Source organism: Labrus bergylta, chromosome 15, assembly GCF_963930695.1.
Source record: "Labrus bergylta chromosome 15, fLabBer1.1, whole genome shotgun sequence".
In the NCBI taxonomy this organism is placed as follows: Eukaryota; Metazoa; Chordata; class Actinopteri; order Labriformes; family Labridae; genus Labrus; species Labrus bergylta.
Window position 1 is genome coordinate 1,959,627 of NC_089209.1, and position 20,542 is coordinate 1,980,168.

Sequence of the window (20,542 nt, forward strand, 5' to 3'; positions counted from 1 at the left end):
TCCTAAGTCTCTGACTAGACTCTCCTCTGTCGCCCCCCAGTGGTGGAATGAACTTCCAAACTCCATTTGATCTGCAGAGTCCCTCTGCACCTTTAAGAAAAAGCTAAAGACCCAGCTCTTTCATGAATACCTACTAACTTAATGATGATGGTCTCCATATTATTGATGATGATGATGGTAATGACGATGGTTTTTGTTTGATAACGACGACTTATAAGATGGTTTCTATACTGATTAGAGCTCTCAAGAACTGCCCTCAATGTTGTGCTTTGCCTCTGGTCACTTCCTGTCAGCACCTGTGTGTCCAATCAGACTCAAAGCTGATCGTTTGCTCTTACTCACATTGTTCCCTTTTTTCTAGATCCTTGCTTGTGTTGTTCTTACTCTCTGATGTACGTTGCTTTGGATAAAAGCGTCGGCTAAGTGAATTGTAGAATTATTTTTCATTGCTGTTGCCGGTCACTGTTGCTGCTGCACGCCCTCCAATCTCACAATGACCATAAGCCATTTTGTTCCAGGGGCGGGCCTGGTTGGAGGAGGGACCTCTGTGTTTTTAATGAAGTAAAATGAGTAAAAAGAGACGATGTAGTGTCTGCAGATAACGAGAGAGACCTCTTTGCATGATGATGACTTGAAATCACCTGAAGCCATTCGTCAGACGTCAGACATTTAATTTACTGACATTTAGTCGATGCACTGAATGTCTCACTCGTCTGTGTGTGTGTGTGTGTGTGTGTGAGTCGGTGGAGCAGCTGGTTCAGTCTCACACTCGACCCTCTGCAGCGTATTTGATCAGCTCTTCGTGCACAAACAGAAGAAAAGCTAAAGTTGGTTTACTCACTGAAATTTAAGGTTCCAGCAGCTTCTCTGTCTGGTCTGGGGGATTGTCGGGGGGGGGGTTCTCGGGGGTTGCAGCCGTCTTGGGTTTGCCAGCTGCCCGTCATTAACTCTGAGTCCTGTTTGGGTTTAATCCTGCGTCCAGAGCAGCAGAGACCAGAACAGACCGGAGGGGACAGAAAACTGCAGAAACCCTGCGGGGTTAATACTGCGGCGCTGCATGTTCTCTTTAATCTCACTCTGGCTGTTTGACAACACAAAGAGGCAACTTAATCATTTAGGAGTGAAATAAAAGGCCTGTTAATCAAACAGGATACACACACTCCTTTAGGTGTCAGCCCTGCCTGCACCCTCGCTCTCCATCAGCTCCTGGCACTCCAGGTCACGTTCGCTGTCCTGTGGTTACACACTCACCGACTTACCTGCCAAAGCTTTGGAAAGGTTGGATTGTCGCCCGGATGTTTGTGTAACCAACAGATTTACAAGTTAGAGTGAGTAAGCCGCGCTCATGTGTGTGTGTGTGTGTGTGGTTTTAAGCCAACTCTGGACTTACAGAGAATGACTTTAATATAATTTAACAGCTGACGTTATGTCTGTTTGTGGCACTAGGTGAGATAAGCTGGAATCTCTCTTATTATTTGGGACAATCCTGAATCCCGTGCTGCACAGCGCTGCAGTGGTTGGCAGCGAGGAGGTTCCTGGTTTGAATCCCCGTCTGACGGGAGCCTCTCTGTGTGGAAGTTCCTGGTTTGAATCCCTCGTCTGTCAGGAGTCTCTCTGTGAGGAGGTTCCTGGTTTGAATCCCTTGTCTGTCAGGAGTCTCTCTGTGTGGAGTCTGTATGTTCTCCTCGTGTATGTGTGGGTTCTCTGTCTTCCTCCCACAGTCCAAAGACATGCTCGTTAGGTTAACTGCTGACTCTAAAATTGCCCGTAGGTGTGAATGTGAGTGTCTGTCTCTATATGTCTACCCTGTGATTGGCTGGTGATCAGTCCAGGTTGTAACCCCGCCTCTTGCCCAATCACAGTTGGGATCAGCTCCAGCTCACCCCCTCAACCCCAAACATGAAAAGCGGTATAGATACTTGATGGAATCCTGAACCCATCAGCTATCAGTAACAAACTGATAAAGGACTTCTGGCTTCATGTTCCCTGCGCTGTCAGTGTTTACAGTCAGACCAGCAGCTTGAAGAAGTGAGAGCAGATTGTTAGCTTCACTTCCATGCAGACATCTGTGTCAATCGGGGGTTGAAACTGTTGATGAGTCCCGCCTCTCTCTTCTCCAAACGGGCTGATCTGTAGTTGAACTTCTGTTTGTTTCTGACGGTGTTGCAGAGAGACATGTTGGAGTATTTGAGGATGTAAAAACCGATAAAATCTGTCATGTGTTTTCCCCTGAGTATAACGAGCTGAATGCATCTTCTTTTCTTTGGCTTTGTCTCGTTTCTTCCTTTAGTGTTATCATGCATTTGCGGGTCGTCTCTCTGAATCTCTTCCCTCGACACAAACACTTCTAGATCTCTCCCTCTGGTTGCAGGATGCATCCTCGCCACCTCGCTGCATGTGCAGAGTTGCTGTAGCTGCGTTTTCCTGCTCACACCTGCTTCATATGTCTTCTTTTTTTTTTTTATAGCTACAAAGACAGCTACTCCCTCCCAGGCCTCGCCAGCTAAGACAAAATATCGGATTGGACGCCACCTGAGAATACTAGAAAAGGTAAGAGGGTTCTTGTTGCCTGTAGTGAGGTTGTTCTGCTTAAATCCCTCATGTGCAATCATGTGTTACTGCTGGGGGGGGGAAACAGGAGATCATGCACACACAGCAAAGCTTCAGCATATAAATGAAAAGCTGATAGAGTTATCAGAAGATGCAGAGAGGCGCCCAAAGTTTGTTTTCAGGTTTTAATCTCAAACACCTGTGCACACAGTTATCTCCCCGTGATGATTTTATTCAGACAAAATCGCAGAGCCGTAATCCCTCCTGCCAGGCTGGAACTCAATTAGTTCAGAGCTGTTGTGCATTTGCACGGACACAGAGCTGAACGCTGACTAATTAAAGCTCCCGAAGGACGCAGGAGGACTGAATGTCAGGACTGGATTCTACAGGATGTCTCCCGGGTTTACATCCCCTCCTCGGGGTGATGAGTCTGCTCCTCGGAGATCTTTTATTTTAAAAGGAGAATCAGGACACTCGCCCTCTGCTACGAGTAAAACATGGCTGTCCTTTAAAAAAAGAAGAAGATATGTTCATGAGATGAATCTGATTAAAAAGGTGGGAAAGGTTACAGCCAAGAAGTGGAACAGTTTGGATCCGTAACACTTAATTTGACAACTCCACATTTTTCATGAGAGCTCAGAAAGTTAAAGTTAAGCACATAAATTAATGATAGGAATCTGTTTCACATTTATTTACTGTAATTAATTCCAGTTAATCACGATGTAAAATCCAAGGGAAGTCAGTGCGCTGTACGATTGCTAAATGTTCACCGCAGAGTGTTCAGAACTGAGTGTCCAATAGTACACAATGGGTAATGAATGATGATAAATAAGTGCTGATGTTTAATAGAACAATTCTTTTGTTCAGCTGGCAGATACAGAAGAGGCTCCTGACCTCTTGATCAAAGTGTGTCCACTAACGCACCTTGTTTTTATCTCTCACAGGCTCCCATTATTTATCTATTAATTTTAATTTTATATACTTTATTAATGCCTAAGAGGAAATTCAAATGTACGCCCAGTTATTGAGAGACATGCTTCTCACACACATCGGCGCGCAACACGCATACATGGGCCTGTAATACACACACACACGCCTGTAAAACACGCTCGTGGGCCCGTAATACACATACCTGTTAAACATGTACATGGGCCCGTAACACACCAAATAGGCCCATTAAACACATGGGCCAGTAATACACATACACACCTGTTAAACACACACGCACGTAAAACATGCACACGGGCCCTTAACACACACTCATGCACAAACAGGACCTGTGGACATGCATTAATGGAGAGATGTCAGAGTGTAGCTACTACTACACAGAAAGGGGCTCCTGAGCTGTTGGGGGAACATTGACAGTAGTCCGGCTGCTGGAGAGGTGCCAGGTCCCTTCCAGACCATGTTCCATACCTGGGTCTGTATTGGGACTTGAAGCGTCGACCCTCCAGTTCCAAACACAAAGTCCTTTTAGAAAAGCAATCTGAGTGTCAGTGACAAAAACAGCAACTTTTGGGGACACGATTTCATTGTTTCTCACACTTTATGTTCCTCTGATATAAAAACATGTGGTGACATCACTGTGTAAACAATTGATCCTTTGAAGCTCTTTATGTGAAATTGGTGGACTTGCCCTTTAAAATGATATCTTCTCCCTGCAGACTTGATGAAACACAACTCCGCAGCAGGATCTGAAGACTCCTCAAGGCCTCACAGTTTAAAAAATGTAAAAAAATCAAACCTGGTGCTGAGAGAGGCTTCGGGACAAACTGTGCTCCTCTTAAAAAAAAAAGAAACTCCTCAGAGCACCGAGCTTCTTATCAAAGGACAAACTCCCAGCAGGGACACGGACATTTAGGGACACTATCGGACCACTGTCGTCTGCCGCCGCCAGCAGCGAGACGACAAAGAGGAGCTCAGCAGGCGAGTCTGCAGCATCGATCGTGTGAAAAAAACGATTGACCCTGGACTGTTTATGTATTCGTCTGCTGGCTCTGTGTTTGCGTAGCGAATAGATTTCTTATTGTTAAAAACACAGGATCTCATGGCGGAGGATGAAGATATCAAAGATGGAAACACAAAGAAAAGTCACATCAGGAATCAGTTTTTGTCTTTTGTTTAGGTCTGTTTACACTGAAGAGAAGCCAACACATCATGATATAAACTGGACAATACATACATACCTTACCTGTCGCACACCTGAACCTCATTTATACTGAACCTGAAGGTGGGGATTACTGTTTATGACTTAACGAGGCTGGCATATGTCCCCGTAATAATCAGGTAATATCTTCCTGAGGTTGCTCATGGCCACGAGGTTTTTTAGTGCATACTTAAAGGTCACATATTCTCCTCCTCTTCAGTGTAAATAAGTCTCAGAGCTCCTGAAAACGTGTGTGTGAAGTTTCTCACTGATCATGTCTATAAACCCCTCTATTTCAGCCCTGCTCAGAACAGGCTGTTTCTGTGTCTGTACCTTTAAATATGTAAATTAGCTGTGTCTGACCACGCCCCCTCTCTGGAAGGGCTTGGGTGTACTCGGTCTTTCTTGCTCCATGTCCTATTGTTTACGGTGAGAAGGCAGACTCAAAGGGCAGAACAAACACCTAGCTGTGGGAGTGTCACCCACCTGGGGGAGGGGCTACTGCTCTTTGTGATGTCATGAAGGGAAATCTCCAAACGGCCTGTTTGAGCCCACATTTTCTGAAAAGTAGAGCAGACAAAAGACTGAGAGGATGGACTTTTCTCATCATTGGGGGGTTTGTAGTCAGACTAGAGACACATGTTAGAGTTAGAGAAACATGGAGAAATGGATTTTGCAGAATATGTGACCTTTACGTTTTGAGTTTTTACTGCAATTTCTGTTTAATTTGAAGGTTTTAAAGACCCAACAAGCTCAAAATACTCAGTGCTTTCATCTTTAAAAACTATAACTACAAAAAATGGATTCATTGTATGATCCTGCAACCGACCGGCACCTGGGAACGTCGCTTGGCTGTGCATGGGGTACCCTGTTATTTATTTAAAACTGGACTTTTCCTTCCGTTCGCTTCCTTCTTAAAGATTTAAAAAACTCCTCTTTTATTGTCTGACTCCTTTGTGGCGTCTTAATCCCGATGTTGAGAACATACGATTGTTGTCGGCGTCCTTACAGACTATGTTGAATTGTAACTAAGACTCAGGGGTCTGTAGCCATGCTAGCTGTACTTAAATGGTGCTTTGAGCTAAATGCTAACATTCTCTGGGTGACAATGCTAACATGCTAATGTTGAGCGGGTGTAATGTTTACTTTGTTTTGTGTTAGAGTTCTTACAACGTGCAGCTCAGGCTGATGGGATGATGTGCATGTCGGTGTCGACCTGATCATGGCGCCGATTTAAAAAAATGATTTATCACCAGAGTTATTACAAGTCTTCTCGAGGGGAGCGTGAATCTTTGTACCAAATCTCTGGACGATGTTTATAATAGTGGTTCAAACATATTTAACTAAGTAGCTCAAATGTCGAACTCATGATGGTGCTAGGGGGAAAACTCAGGGGGGTCTTTACGGTTCAACCTGTGGAGACCATGAACGTCTGAGCTAAACTACACAGCAGGTTGTATTTTATATGTTTATGTCCTAAACGTTAAGTGGTCGACTGGTGGAAGGAAACACACATCTGGAGCTCAAGACCTTTTATTTTTATATAACCTTGTGTCCACATGCTGTGATTTTTTTCTGCAGCTGTTTAGCTATTTAATCCAAACCAAAACCTTGAAGCTATCAAAGTAGGGTGACGTACAGCTGACAGTTCTGCAGGTTTTCTGGACAAAGTTCAATAAAAATCGTATAAAATATGGACGTTGTCTCAGTGACATTACCTGTTGGGTTCTGAAGAGGCATTTTGAAGCCAAACGATAGCATTTCCAACATGGTGAACGCCGACTCAAACTAACTTCCAGTCAATCAAAAAGAGGTGGAGCTGAGGTGGGCCTTAAGCCTCTTGACAAACACCAACAACACGCTCACATGTCAGTCACGTTTTTAGTCATGCAGAACTAATGACAAATGCACCAAAAAAAAAAAAAAAAGAGCTATTATGACCAAATGTTTTTTTTCACTTGGCTGTAAACATGTTTATTGCTGCTGTAAAAACGGACATTTTAACATGGGACCTAAAGGAGAATCCACTGCTTTTGGAGCCAGCCTCTAGTGTACACTTGAGGAACTGCAGTTTTTTTTGCGTTAGCTTCATTTTTCAACACTAGAGGATGCTGCTTGTTTCTTGATCTTTGAAACGGTCATTCTCAATAATCTGAGCTCAAGGTCGACTGTTTGAAGAGTTTTTTTAATCATCCTACGTCGTTATCATCGACACGTTGAATTAGCCCAAACCTTGGGTAAAAGACAAACAGATAAAATCAGCTTTTAACCCTCTCAACAACACTTTGTCTAACATGATTATTATTTTTTATTTTTACTTTATTTGTTTCTCCTCTTTCATATTTTGTTGTTGAGCGTTATTTCCCCCTTTCAAAAAACCCAAACTGAACATTTGGTTGTTTTTGTTCGTAGAAGTGTGTAACCACCATTATGTCTTCTTGTACAGTTCATGTAAATAGACCATCACTGTTATTTCTCTTTGGCCGAGTTTACACTTTGTTTTAATAGGCTTTTTTTTTGTGGACAGACGAGTCATCTCTGTTAGCACCGGAGTTTGTTCTTCTGTTATGAGATGCAAAGGATGATGATTTAACTTCAGTGTGTGCAAACAAACTTCAGATTTCTCAGCCAGTATAGGTAATACAAATCTATTTCCCCCAATAATTAATAGGGAAAGGTTTCTCATCAGCTTGTTTCGGACCATCTCTGCATGTGGTCTGAGCGGTAAAATCTCTCTCATGTCACGCTATCACCTCGTCATTTAAAGGTTTTCTGTTTTGTTCTAAACAAAGTGTAAACAGGGTCACAGGGGCGACAGATCTCCTGATGTTTACTGCTGCTTTCTGGGGGGAACAAACCCAACAAACTGTACTTTTAATTTTCATATTCAATGTGTTTGATTTTTGTTTGAATCTGTAGCTGAAATACAAACTGTGTTGAATAAAAAAAGGTTGTCTCTTCATTTCTTCCCACAAATAATTCTGCAGGTTTTTTGTTTGTGAGCAGCATCAGATTGTAAATATCCATCTTCTCCTAATGTTCATTTTTCATGTCGCCAGTTTGTGAATCTCATTTCAGCGCAGATTTACATGATCTGCAGTTTAAGAAACCTCCTTATTTATCTGATACTACTGTCTCTTTAAGGCCCCCCTCCCCATGTGCCCACTTTCTTCTGATTGGCCAGTTCTCTGGAAGCCTTCCAGGGGCAGAACACTGCAGGGCTGCCAGGGGAGGCCATTTAGCGCCCTCTGCAGACTCATCCTGGGATTACTCCAACAAACATTTACCTCATGATCTGAAACTTTGCCCACGTTAAAGGCAGGGTTGGTAATTTTCTAAAACTAGCATGATTTTGAAAGTAGCATTCCCTCAGTGCTCCGTCTGGACATAACAGGCAACTTTCAGTCAAAGAAGGAGCGCAGAGTCGAGTGAAACATGGAATGCATTTATTCATCTGTTAGAGAGATCAGCGTTAGAAAAAACGACAACGAGTGGACAAAAGGCAGTGCTTCCCGAGGAATGATTGTAATGTGTGGAGAGAAACAGATGGCAGCGAATGCAGGATGAGGAAGTGTTTCCAGCTCGTCACTCAGCTGTTCAACCGACAGCAGCAGACCGACTCGGGTACAGAGCTCTGAAAAGTGTCACCTCTACAGACGGCGTTAACAGACAGGAAAAGTCCTCATCTCACCGGCACGGCTCCAAATGGAGACGTGTGCTGGTGGTCATGTTTCGAACGTTATCTCTGATTCTTTGTTGGGTTATTGGTGCATTTTGGGAAACTAGATGATCAGATTTAAAGCTCATTATATCAGAGGGGGAAGTGCAGTGGTCCTGTTTTATGTGTGTGTCTCTTTAATTCATGTATTTGATGTCATGGGTCGAATGTTTTCTAGTATGGAAGAGACCAAACCAGACAGAAAACATTGAGTTAGAAGGTTTGTTGTGTTATCAGAAAACATATTACTCAGGAAGGAGACAGATTTCTAGCCAACATTTTTTAACATCTTGCCAATCACAACTGGTTACACAACAAGGGGGCGGGATTTAAGTGCTGTTGAGGCGTTAAGTACAAGCTAAATTAAGAGCTGGCTTCTAAATCGTGGCATGCTGAACATCTGAGCATTAATGATGAACAAGAAGTCCAACATAATGCAAGAAGTATAATACGTGTTATTTACACTTCTGACCTCGTAGTCGACGGCTTCATCACTAGTTTGGATCTGTGAAACGTTCTGATGATGCTTGAATGACAGTCGACCTTAAAGGTTTAAAAAATAGAGACAATGTTGATTCTTTTATGGCTTTTTAAGTCAACCTTTTGAGCCACGTATTTCAGCTGTTTGCGTTCTACTTTACAAAATGTCTTGGCAGCACAATCTGCAGTTAATCAGGAACTTCTTCGTTTTTTTTTTGGAACGATCTTTGGCACTTTTAAACCTGTTTTCACCAAGCGGTCCGGTTCAGTTTGGTACTGTACTGTAAGCATTTAATGGCCTTTCCAGTCCAAAGTTGGGAATGGAACCAAAAAACAAAGATCTGTAATGTCCTACGTTTTTGCTACCCTTCTGTTGGGGTGCCAATTGTACTGGCAGTGGTCAAAAGAAGCGTCACTTCCTGTGCAACAGCGGTAATAAAGGACAAACACAAATTGGCCATGTTTCAATATCTCATGTAATAATTTTAAGGCTGTTTTTGTTCTTTGTGACTAATGTGGGTGCGTAGCTCCGCCCCATGGACGACCTCTATTGGCGGCTCCAGTGTATCATGCTGCTATGTTATCTCGTTAGTGTAGCGGACGCGGTTAACGCCATCCAGCTTACACTCTGTTTACCAAGTATGGTTACAGGTTGGTGGTGGAAACTAAAGGGAGATCAGGGTTTACTGTCTCAAACCGGACAGAACCAAACCAATCTGGACCGCCTGGTGGAAACGGGGCTTTAGAAAATCTTTTCCCTCAGACATGCTGTGCATCACAAAGTGTTGTAAGTGTAGGTTCTCAGTCATCCAGGTCAGGGCAAACCGAGGCTTGATCCAAAAGGCAACTGGACTGATCTTCAAAGAAGTCCAGATGCCTTTTGGATCTAGCTTTGGTTTTAAAACCTATTTTAAATCATGAGACAGTCGCATATAAAGATGCTTATTTTGGAGGGAACATAATATTTTAAGGTGAGAACAGTCAAGTTTTTGTTGTCAATGTTTGATCTAAAGAAGGGAACAGCTTCTATATTTAAGACGTTCTTCTTCCTACGGAGGATTGAAACGTTAACTTTTGAAGAATCTAACTTCCTGTGTTTGCTTCCTGATCACAGACTTTGAGTGTATCTTGAGTGTAGCTGATCTGAACGAGCCGTCTTTCCTGCATGTTAACACCGCATTGTAAAAGTTTCCACGACTTCACAAACAGACAACTTGTCATGCTTTCAGAACATCCAAGTCACATTTCATTGTGCAGAGAAGACTCAAAGAGAGAGAGAGAGAGGTGAGGGGCAGACTTGGCATCAGGTGAACAAAGCAGGTTGAGCAGATTGTCTTTGTGCCCGTTTTTTTTTTCTCTTAGCGTCGATTTATTGCTTCTCCAGGACGAACTCACGAGCCCGAGCAGAAAGTGTTTGAAAAATAAACTTTCACATCGCTGCTGGCCGCAACAAACTGAGCCCGCTGTGTCGTATGAATGTTCCAGTTCATCAGAGAGTACCAGTGTTTCGTACGGTCAACGCCGACCTTCTCACAGGGAAGGAAACGAGTCCAATCCGGTGAAGGTACCAGATCTTCTCAGGTGGTCAGATCTGCTCAGGGTCCTTTGACGGCGTTTGTACGATGATGTAGCGCGTTGTGATTGGCTGTTTGTCGGAGAGTTCACAGATCTAGTTTCTGTCCGGTCTTCAGACGGAAGATAAGGATGAATGCTTTGAATTTATCGAGGATTTTAACCACGAAATACAAAGAGCGCTCAAACTGTTGTGTGTGAAACATGTCACACCCATCTCTCATCTGTAGGTGGCGCCATTACAAACACTGAATATTGCCGTGTAAATGTGTTCAGACGGGGACTCTCATCAGCCATGAAACATGAAAGTCAGTTTGGACGCCGTGTGTTCGAGTTCTTCCTCTTTCTTGAGGAGACGTCAATCTCTCTCTCTGACTTCCTGACTTACAGCCAATCACAGCGTGCTACATCATCATACAAACACAGGCAAAGGTCCCCGAGCAGATCTGAGCACCTTAGCACATCAGGTACCTACACCGGCGTGATTTGAACTTTTCATATTTTAGGACGATCAATGAAAACACGATCGGCGAGATTTTGAAGACTGAAGGCGGGATGATTTTTTTGCAGCGCTGATCTGTTCTCCAACAGCCCACGAGGAGTTGCATAATTATTTTACATTTTCTGCTTTGCTTGATAAACAAAGACACACACACAAAAAAAACAATAATCATGGAGCTGAATTTCCTGCTCTGGCCACAAAAAAAAGAAGAAAAACCCCAAATGAGGGTTCAAAGTTTGGTCTCAAACGTTTTCTGGACCGTTGTCGTTAATTAGCGTTACACGTTAAATCACACATGATGAGGAGAAAAAAGAGGAATCACTACACGGACCAATCGACGAGGTCTCCAGTTACATTCGCTTGGAAAGACAAAAGGAAAAAACAAAAAACTGAATTTGAGAATATTCGTCTTAATTCTGAGTGGATTCACGCCGTGACGCCTCCGTGTGCGAGCTTCCTGAACGTGGAGACGGTGTAAACAGCAGGTTGAACGTCGGAGAGATGGGGGAGAGGGAGGGGGGGTCACCAGCTAGCTGTTACCATGGAAGCGACACACCAGTGAGACTTCATAATCAGGAACACACAATTACAAAGGGATTAAGTTGTTGCGTTTTGGGGAGGCAGCTTTGAACGAAAACGAAAAGAAAAAAATCAGAAACTAAATTCCTACCTGTGGCGTCTAAACCCTGTTAAAGAAGTGTTAAGGCCTCGTAGTTAGACTCAAGAAAAGACAGAGAGGGAAAACAACCCCATGTGATGATTTACTGATTTTCTTCTGCATAGGGTTCAACGCAAAACTCCCCAAAAAAAAAAACCTCCCACCCCCCCCAAAACAAAAAGCCAGAAAGAACTGAAACAAAAGAAACAAAAGGGAGAGAGATCGCTGAAGGCCGGTCAGAACCTGGTGCAGTACGCTCACACGCCATCTGTGTTAGGTAGCTGGTGCGTTTGTCCCTTTGTTTGCGGTGCGGAGTCGCGCCCCTCCCCCCCCCGTCACTTGAACATGCTCTGCAGCATGGCCGTGGCGTAGGTGGGCCGCGCCTGCCGGCTCTCGATGGCGCTGCGGAGGTACTGGATGCCGCCGCAGCGCTCCCAGATCTCCTCGTACTGCCGGGGGAGGATCTCGGCGCCGCGTTTCCTCGACAGGCCCGTCTCCTCCAGACTCAGCTCGCACATCTCCATGTCGTCCTTTCCTGTGAGACCCAAAAACATGACCCAGGTGTGAGCTTTGAAAAGCAGATTTAATCATTTACCAGAGGAGCGCGGAGACTGTGAGGAAGAGACAGATGATTGGCAGATAGAGGTGGACCAATAAGTGGGATTTTTAATTATATTTAGAACACAGGAGGGAAAAACACGATTAAAACTGAGGAGGTCTCTGACCCTGAGCAGATCTTCCTTCCTGTAAAGACCGAAGCGCAGTTTTTAATCGACTTCTACAGAGCTACTTCCTGTTTGCAAACCACTAAAAGCCATGATTATTCTGAGCTTTTTGGGGCTCTAATTACAGTTTTTGCAGATTAAAGGTCCAATCAGTGAGATGTGTAGAGAGTGAGATGATAAAGGTATCTTACTATCTGATCAGACATTAAGGAAACATGCTATGTTGAAGTGCTGGCTTCTCTGACAACAATGCAGCAGCCAGTATGTCCTCCTTCTAACTTTAGATTCTGCTCCTGAATGCTCTGGATTTGTTTGGACCAGAGAAGGTAGGCGCTTTTAAGGCGACCCACACGGCTGTTTTGGACGCCCCTCGGTTTGCCAGATATGAGAGCAGTTATCAGGTCAACAGGTGTTGCAGCGATGGAAGCGGTCAAGAGAAGTGGTTCAGATAGAAGTGATTGTACCCGACCTAAAAAGCCTCTGCATGTTTCTAATAAGCTCCACGAGCAGCAGAGAGTTAATTTAGCTATAAATGTTGTTTGTTCTTTGTCCTGAATATAAAGTGTAGTAAGATGAACAGCAGAGTTCGAGAGACGACATATTAAATGTTCTTAACATATTCAAAGACGATGATTTACATTCAGTCAGTACAACACTCTGCAGCTGTGGAGGCAATAACAAGCTCCAGCAGAGTTATATGACGGAGTTACACACACACAAACACTCGAACACAGCTGCCGTCTGGGATCTCTGCTGTAAAACACAAACTGTTCTAACACAATATGGACTCTTTTTGATTGACGACCACAGTTTCTTAAATCACACAAAGTGCAGCCACAACATTTCATAAACTCACAAACGTCCCCCGACCCACCAGCGACCTTAATCTTCAAACTCACACAAAGTTCTGAAGAGTCGTGTAGGAGTCGGGAGGTGTTAAATCAACACACACACATATGCTGAGGCAGATGGGTAAACAAAAAACAGCTTTTGAAAATCTTTTTATGTCGATGTTTTGACTCCACAATCTGTGGTTTTACAGCTTGTTGAGCCACAAACACTTTTTACATCTAAACACAGGAGAGGGTGACCTGAGCTCGTTGATATGTAAAGTAAGAATGTTCCACATGTTCCACATCAATAAATCATAAAGTCTATCCTGTGTAAATGTGTCTCTGAGTCCTGACTGTCTACAATGAGGGAGAAGCTCGAGTCCCGCTGGCTGTGTTGTTGTCAGAGCCGTGTTTACATGGACGGGACGTCCGGCTCCTCCCCTTGTGTATAAAAGCTGTTTTAGTCAAGAACTAGAGAGAAGAAGAACATACTCACTGATTATTTGGATGTTAGTAAGAGTTTTTAGATCACGCTCATTCTGTGTCAGTTTACATGAAATGTGAAGCTACGAGCTAACTAAAGAGCGCTAACATTAGCATGCTAACACAACAATGTGAAGCTACGAGCTAACTAAAGAGCGCTAACATTAGCATGCTAAAACAACAATGTGAAGCTACGAGGTAACTAAAGAGCGCTAACATTAGCATGCTAAAACAACAATGTGAAGCTACGAGCTAACTAAAGAGAGCTAACACTAGCATGCTAACACAACAATGTGAAGCTACGAGCTAACTAAAGAGCGCTAACATTAGCATGCTAAAACAACAATGTGAAGCTTCGAGCTAACTAAAGAGCGCTAACATTAGCATGCTAAAACAACAATGCAAGACACAGGTGATTGGAGCTCGAGCAAAGAACAATTTAGTTTGTCGCTTGTGCTTGACTCCTTCATGTGAACTCGAGTGGAGGGGGGTTGGAGGCGTGTCTCTGGAGGAGAGTGGAGGCTTCAGTATGGAGGAGGCGTGGCCTAACAGCAGTTTGTTTTGGTTTCATGCTGGAGCTCAAAGGCGACATCTACTGGATCAAAAAGTCAGCATTTGTGCGCTGAGAAGAAAAGTGCTGCACGTCTGTCCTGTCTCTATGACAACAGTCTGTTGTTGTCAGTATTTGCGATCGTTTATACTCCAGCAGACACGGAACGAGGAGGATGTGGGTACGAGACACGAACTGTAGGAGACAAAAACACGAGGAATATCTTGCCGGTGATGTCAACAGCGCCTTTCTGAAAAGTTGAATGTTTTTTAACTTAAACGCTTAAAGCGGCCGCACAAAAAAAGGACAAATCGATCTGAAAAAGGAAGCTGGGCACTACGAGTTTCCTCCAGTCAGCCGCCTGCTGCTGCGGACGCTCTCTACTCATTGACAAGAACGGAAAAAAAAAAAAAAACGGCAGGTGGACACGAGGCCTAAAGTTTGTAAATTCTCTCGTGTGTAGCGAGCTTCAGCTGACCTTCAGAGTGTGATGAGGACTTTGTTGCTGCACACATGGACATGAGCATCGTTTCAAAAGAACAACAGGGAGACTTAAAAAAGAGAGGAGATAAAACGTGGGCCGCCAAGAAGACGATTAAGGCGAAGTCTCAAACCTCATCGAGCGGCTTCTTCAAAGACGGCTTCTCTACGACATCAAATCATGACGCACGTTTTGTTCCACTTATAAACGACGATTCATCTTTATTGAGAAAAAAATGATTTCAGCAGAGTGAACTCCTTCTGTCTGAGCTGTCAATCAAACACACATGGTCCCGCCCACTCAGAGGCTTCAAGGCTAACGGAGCTTTTTTAATGTTCCCTCTCTTTTCACTTATAATAAAACAATGAACAACAAACGTGAATCCCACTCCTGACGACGGAGCAGAACCGTGGTGCTTTCAGTTTCACATCACTGGACTTCTTCTGTAGGAGGAACACACCATGAAATAATCCTCTCTAGAGTCCAGGTTTCTCTTTCTCTGCATACGACGTCATGACACCCGTGCTGCACGTTCATCTTTGTCGTGTTCTGAGGAGAGAGAGAACGCTCGAGGGAAACATTTCACAAACTCTGCTCGATGGTTCGTATCGGACGTCCAGCTCAGGACGCTTGGAAAATCTAAAAATCCTCTGGTTCCTTACGGGGAATGGACCTGACGCTGCGTTATGATCTCAGATGATGATGAGGAAGTCACAAAGTCAAACCTCCGACATTTTGTTCAAGTCGGACGATTAAAGTGTCACTTTTGATTCTGTGTGAATCGAGTATCGATCCTGGCTTCAGTCCTCTGCTCTCTCTCTCTCTCTCTCTCCATTCTTCAACTGTCTGTCCTTTCCTTACTCCCTACCTCCTCTGTATCTGCGTGCATCCTTTCTTATAATCGGCCAAAACCAGAAATAATAAAGACATTTTGTGTTTATCTGCTTGACATGCTAATGTTAGCTTTTGTGCTGGCTTCTCTGACAACAATCCAGCAGCCAGTATGTCCTCCTTCTAACTTTAGATTCTGCTCCTGAATGCTCTGGATTTGTTTGGACCAGAGAAGGTAGGCGGTTTTAAGACGACCCCCCCCCCCCCCCCACACACACACACACGGCCCCCGTTTTGGACGCCCCTCAGTTTGTCAGATATGAGAGCAGTTATCAGGTCAACAGGTGTTGCAGCGATGGAAGCGGGCAAGAGAAGTGGTTCAGATAGAAGTGATTGTACCCGACCTAAAAAGCCTCTGCATGTTTCTAATAAGCTCCACGAGCAGAAACGTGCTCAAACTAGGATCAATATTGGAGATGCTTTTGAAAAATGGAGAGAGGTTAGAACACAGAAAGGTTTACAGACCCATGCAGAGCTGGATAAACACTGAAGCTTCAGAGTCCACCACATGGTGACCTGAGTGAGCATCCACTCTAGAGAGGAGGGGGGGGCAGCTCTCTATGATGTTTAGAATTTAGACTGCAGTACCCATGTTTAAACACTAGTTGTCAGAGTTACATACTGCTCCTTTAAGTTTTATTAATTCGAGTGACTTCCATGATGTAAAGTTTGTGTTTCGATGTTTGAACTGAGACTTCAGGGCTGCAGCTTCAAATGGCACATTTCCTTTTTGCAAAACATCTTCAAGCAACATCCTGGAACTCGCAACCGGATCACTAGAAACTTCCTGCAAACTTGAAGAGAGCCAACAAATCCTGGTTAGATCAGCACCAGACTCGTGCTGCACGTCTGATTGTTTGTAGTTATGTCACAGCTGAATGTGTCTTATTGCATCTTCCTTTGCTGTGCTAGACGATACAAAAAAAACGAGCATACAGGAGAAAGTGTAGGAGGACAGTAAGACAGTTGCATAATAACTTGAATAGACAATAAACAAAGGCGTGAAGAAACAGTGATGTATAAAAAAGAAACTAAAGACGAAGGAGAAAAGAAGGAAAGGAAGAGATCAAGGAAAGAAGGGGAGAAAGGGAAGCATTGTTTTGCGGTCTAAGCGGGAGAGAAAGAGGATGGAGAGTAATACTTAGGATGTGTGGTAAGGGGGTTTTATTGTATCTGTTAACTGTGTTCATCTTGTATTCACACACACGTCTGTATACATAAACACATCCATGCAGCTAACCTTTAGTATGTGCATACACACGGCGGTATATGTAGACTCGGTGCATTAGGGTGCAGGAGCACTCTGAAGCTACAGGCTCAGGGACAAATGAGCAATCAGTGCCTCATAATCATGTGTCGGGGTGACTCCATATAGCCTGTGAAGACTCTAATCATGTGCAGCACTTTAAAGCTCTGACACTTCACCTCCCCGGAGCAGAACTTTAACTCTCAAGGTCACTTTACAGCCACTGCTTGTATAAATGTGTCAGCTAAGGTACAGTTCATGTTGTGGTTTGGTTGTTTGGTTGTTTGTCTGCAGATGGATTACAGATGGGAGGAAGCCTATGGCTACCATCGGGCATATCTACATGTTTGTGTAAGAGCCAATCAGAAGGCTAAGGCCGTCCTGGAAGACCCTCAGCACCGTCTGCATGCAGAGTTTAGACTTCTGCAGACAGGGAGGGGGATCACTTATATGAGTAGAGCCTGACCGATAAATCAGCCAGCCGATAATTTGGCCGATATTAGCTCATCCAGTGACTATCGGCATCGGCTGATTTTATCGCAGATATTACCAGATTTTTTTACCAGTCAAAAATCATTTCATTTGAGGTTTATTGTATTACACTAGCAGTTCTCTGTCACCAGCAGAGGGCGCTGTATGGATTACAACAAACAACATCACTCTCAGAGTGTCGAGCGGTGATGCACTTTCCGAGCGGCTTTCGAGCGGCCATCTTGTCTTCATTATAAATATTTTCCACAAGTGTTTGATAACTGCATTTGAGGCATCAAGACCATAAATATGTAAATCTATATCTATCTCTGCTGATTTCATAGATCTGAGAAAGATATCGGCCGATAAATTGGTCTTGGATTTTTCTGTCTCGCTTATATCGGTATTGGCCTCTAAATCAGTCGAGCCATGTGGGGCCATATCTGAGGTCCTTTGTCCCATCAGCAGCTGGCCTGATGGTCTTTGTGTCTCTTATCTCACTCATGTCCTTCCTGATGATATCCTGATGGGAGTTATGTTTTTATACTGATGTATTTTTGTCTTTTTGTGCTGTTTTTATGATGTGTGGACATCTGCTGATAACCACATTGCTCCTGATGATGTTTACATTGGATCACTGTTTTTAGTTTGTCCATGTGTATTGTATCTGTCCCTAACAAATCGACCATTAATAAATAAACTCAGAGCTGTTTTCTGTTGTTCTGAGTGAGTCAGTTAACAGTGATTCATATGAACTGAGCGTGTGCAGACTGAGAACTTGATAAAGGTGGAAACATGACTTCCTTTCCTTCCATCACTCTGCAGTTGATCCCGTCTTACCTCCAGCCTCACGTCCTCCTCCTACAGTAAACTGCTGCCTCCTTACACTTTCCCTCCATCCCCTAATCTGCACCTCCACGTCTTATCTCCCCTTCCCCGTCCTTGCAGCCTAAACCCTCCATCTTTTTTTTTACCATTTCTCCCTCTCTTCATGTTGTTGATATTTCCATCTGCTAATCAATAAGTCCTCCATCTTTCCCCAAATAACCCCCGCCCTTGCCCCCCCCTCCCGTCTCCTCTCCCTGCGGTACTGACCTGCCACCAGCAGGATGGGGTGTTTATCCGGGTGCAGCTCCATCTGCCGGGCGATCCAGGGCCCGTCGAAGTGGGCGTACCACCAGCCCTTCTTCTTGTTCTGCGGGTCTTTGTACTGGTCGCTCGGCCGGATGAACGGGATGCGGAAGTAACGCTGCTGCCGGTTCATCGCCACCTCGTACTGTCGGGCCGGGATGGGTGGTGCCGGGTTCTGCTGGGCTGTTGGTCGGATGGGGGAAAAAGTTAGGAAATCTTCCAGAGATGATAAAACACATCAGATACTTTAGTGATCTGGAGGAAAGTTGAAAAAGCAAACCAATGAGGAGCGAGGGACCATGTTTACACGCAGACTGGGGGAAGGTTAAAGAGGAAATAATCCAGATTATCTCCACATCAGCCGTGTTCCTGTTCATCAACCTGAGTAATAAAGCTTATCTGAAACGTCGTCTAACACCGGCTCTGCTGGAGAGCTTCAGGATGGAGGATTTCTCTGCTGCTGCTCAGTGATGTCAGAGAGTCGGAGAATCTTTGCTATCATCTTAGACTTTAAGACTTTTCTGAATCTCTGACTTTATTTTCAGATTGAAGGTACTGCTGTAACTATCTTGTCTATTTGATCTACTTGCAGATATGACAAACAATCCGCTTGAAAGTCGACCCAAATTTCATTGAGTCATGAACATTTGAATTCCTGCAAACTCCTGCTTGTAAAAGAGACACTGGGCGCTGTGCTTTTTATCCGAGTCAGTGTTTCCCCTACCTTCGGCCGTCTGCTTAGTTGACTTCAGACTTTTCTGGGCATGTCTCTCTCTCTGCCGTTACTCAGGGGATGCGCTGTTAGCATGCTGCGTTCAGGGGTGCTCAGACAATGAGAGATGCATTCTAAACCTAGGGGAAACACTGCGAGTGGCTGCTCTCTGCCCTTTGAAAACAACTGAGAAAGAGGCTGGGTGGACGGAACCCACATATCTATTTCTCCCTGCGTTTAGTCTTTGTGCTAAACTAAGCTAAGCTAAGCTAATCAGCTAGCTTCCGTACCGTCATAAACATTTGCATAATGCGTCTAATGCAAAGCTGTAACTGTGACCTCTGAGCACCAGAACATGATCGCTTTGAACTCAGAGCAGCAGATTCGACCTGAAGGCTCGTTAGCGGTATAAATCTGTAAATTATGACGTTCTTTTTTTTACACAGGCAGATTCACAGGAAACACGGCTCATGGACAAACATCAATCCCAGGCTGAAGTATCCCTTTGAAGCATGAGTTCACATGAGCTCCCTTGCATGTAAACATCGGGTCCTGCTCGGCTGTTCTCAGATCAGCTGTGAATGCTAATGAAGCCGCTCGCCGGTCTCCACGTTTCAGAGTCCTGCTGTTAGAGGAAGGGTCAGCAGAGACGGCAACCCCGCCGCTGACGGCTGAGCGCAGGAATCAGGGAGATGTGGAAAGCGTGGCAGATGTTTACAGAAGGGTTTGAAACACTCATAATTTACATCTCACTACAGAGCGGAGCGTCAAATAAGAAACTACACAGATTGAGGAAGCTTCTTTACGGGGATGAAGAGGCTGCAGCTTGAAGGAGGAGCGCTCTGCACAAATGTTCATCTGAAATCAGTCGTTTTTTACTCTCGGATACAGTTAAAAAAATCAAAGAATGAGCAGAGAAAATCACTCGTTTCCAAAGCAGTTCAGAGTTTAGTTGCCGTTCGTTATTCCAGTTTCTTGGAAGTCTCAAGAGCTGAGAAATGGAAGCAGGACAAACTTTCTTATTAGTTTAAAAAACGATTCCAGGATGTAACACCTTGTTAAAACGACCGTCTGTTTCAGAGCAAACACATGCATCAGCTCCAACAAACGCCTTCACAAAGACAAACAAACTGGGAGACGAGTGACGCCAAAACTCGCCGTCTGCACCAAAAAACGTCCCCATCATGAATGTGATCATTTTATTTGTGAGAAACTGCAGGAATATTTCTCTCTCGTCCTGTTGATTACAGCTGGTCGTAGTGAGGTCTGTTGTGACTCATTCAGGGGTCAACAATCGGTTACCAAAGAGCAGCAAAGTCAAGGCTGGATAGTGGGTCAAAGGTCAACTCGTTTTGTTGTGAGAAAAAGATTCAAACACAAAAACAGATTCAGC

The 20,542-nt window shown here is 44.2% G+C and overlaps 2 protein-coding genes across 2 annotated transcripts in view; one reads left to right on the top strand and one right to left on the bottom strand.

Moving 5' to 3' along the window:
- LOC109992308 (interphotoreceptor matrix proteoglycan 2) overlaps positions 1-4,407 on the top strand; it is a 51,166-nt gene extending 46,759 nt beyond the window's left edge. The window contains exons 16-17 of the mRNA XM_065963578.1: positions 2,468-2,550; positions 4,215-4,407. Of these exons, the coding sequence (XP_065819650.1) occupies positions 2,468-2,507 (40 nt within the window). The 3' untranslated portion in view covers positions 2,508-2,550; positions 4,215-4,407. The remainder of the gene's footprint in view (positions 1-2,467; positions 2,551-4,214) is intronic.
- Positions 4,408-11,818: 7,411 nt separating this feature from the next.
- Positions 11,819-20,542, bottom strand: part of myo6a (myosin VIa) — a 128,293-nt gene continuing 119,569 nt past the window's right edge. Inside the window, 2 exon segments of the mRNA XM_065963580.1 lie at positions 11,819-12,161; positions 18,402-18,620. Of these exon segments, the coding sequence (XP_065819652.1) occupies positions 11,962-12,161; positions 18,402-18,620 (419 nt within the window). The 3' untranslated portion in view covers positions 11,819-11,961.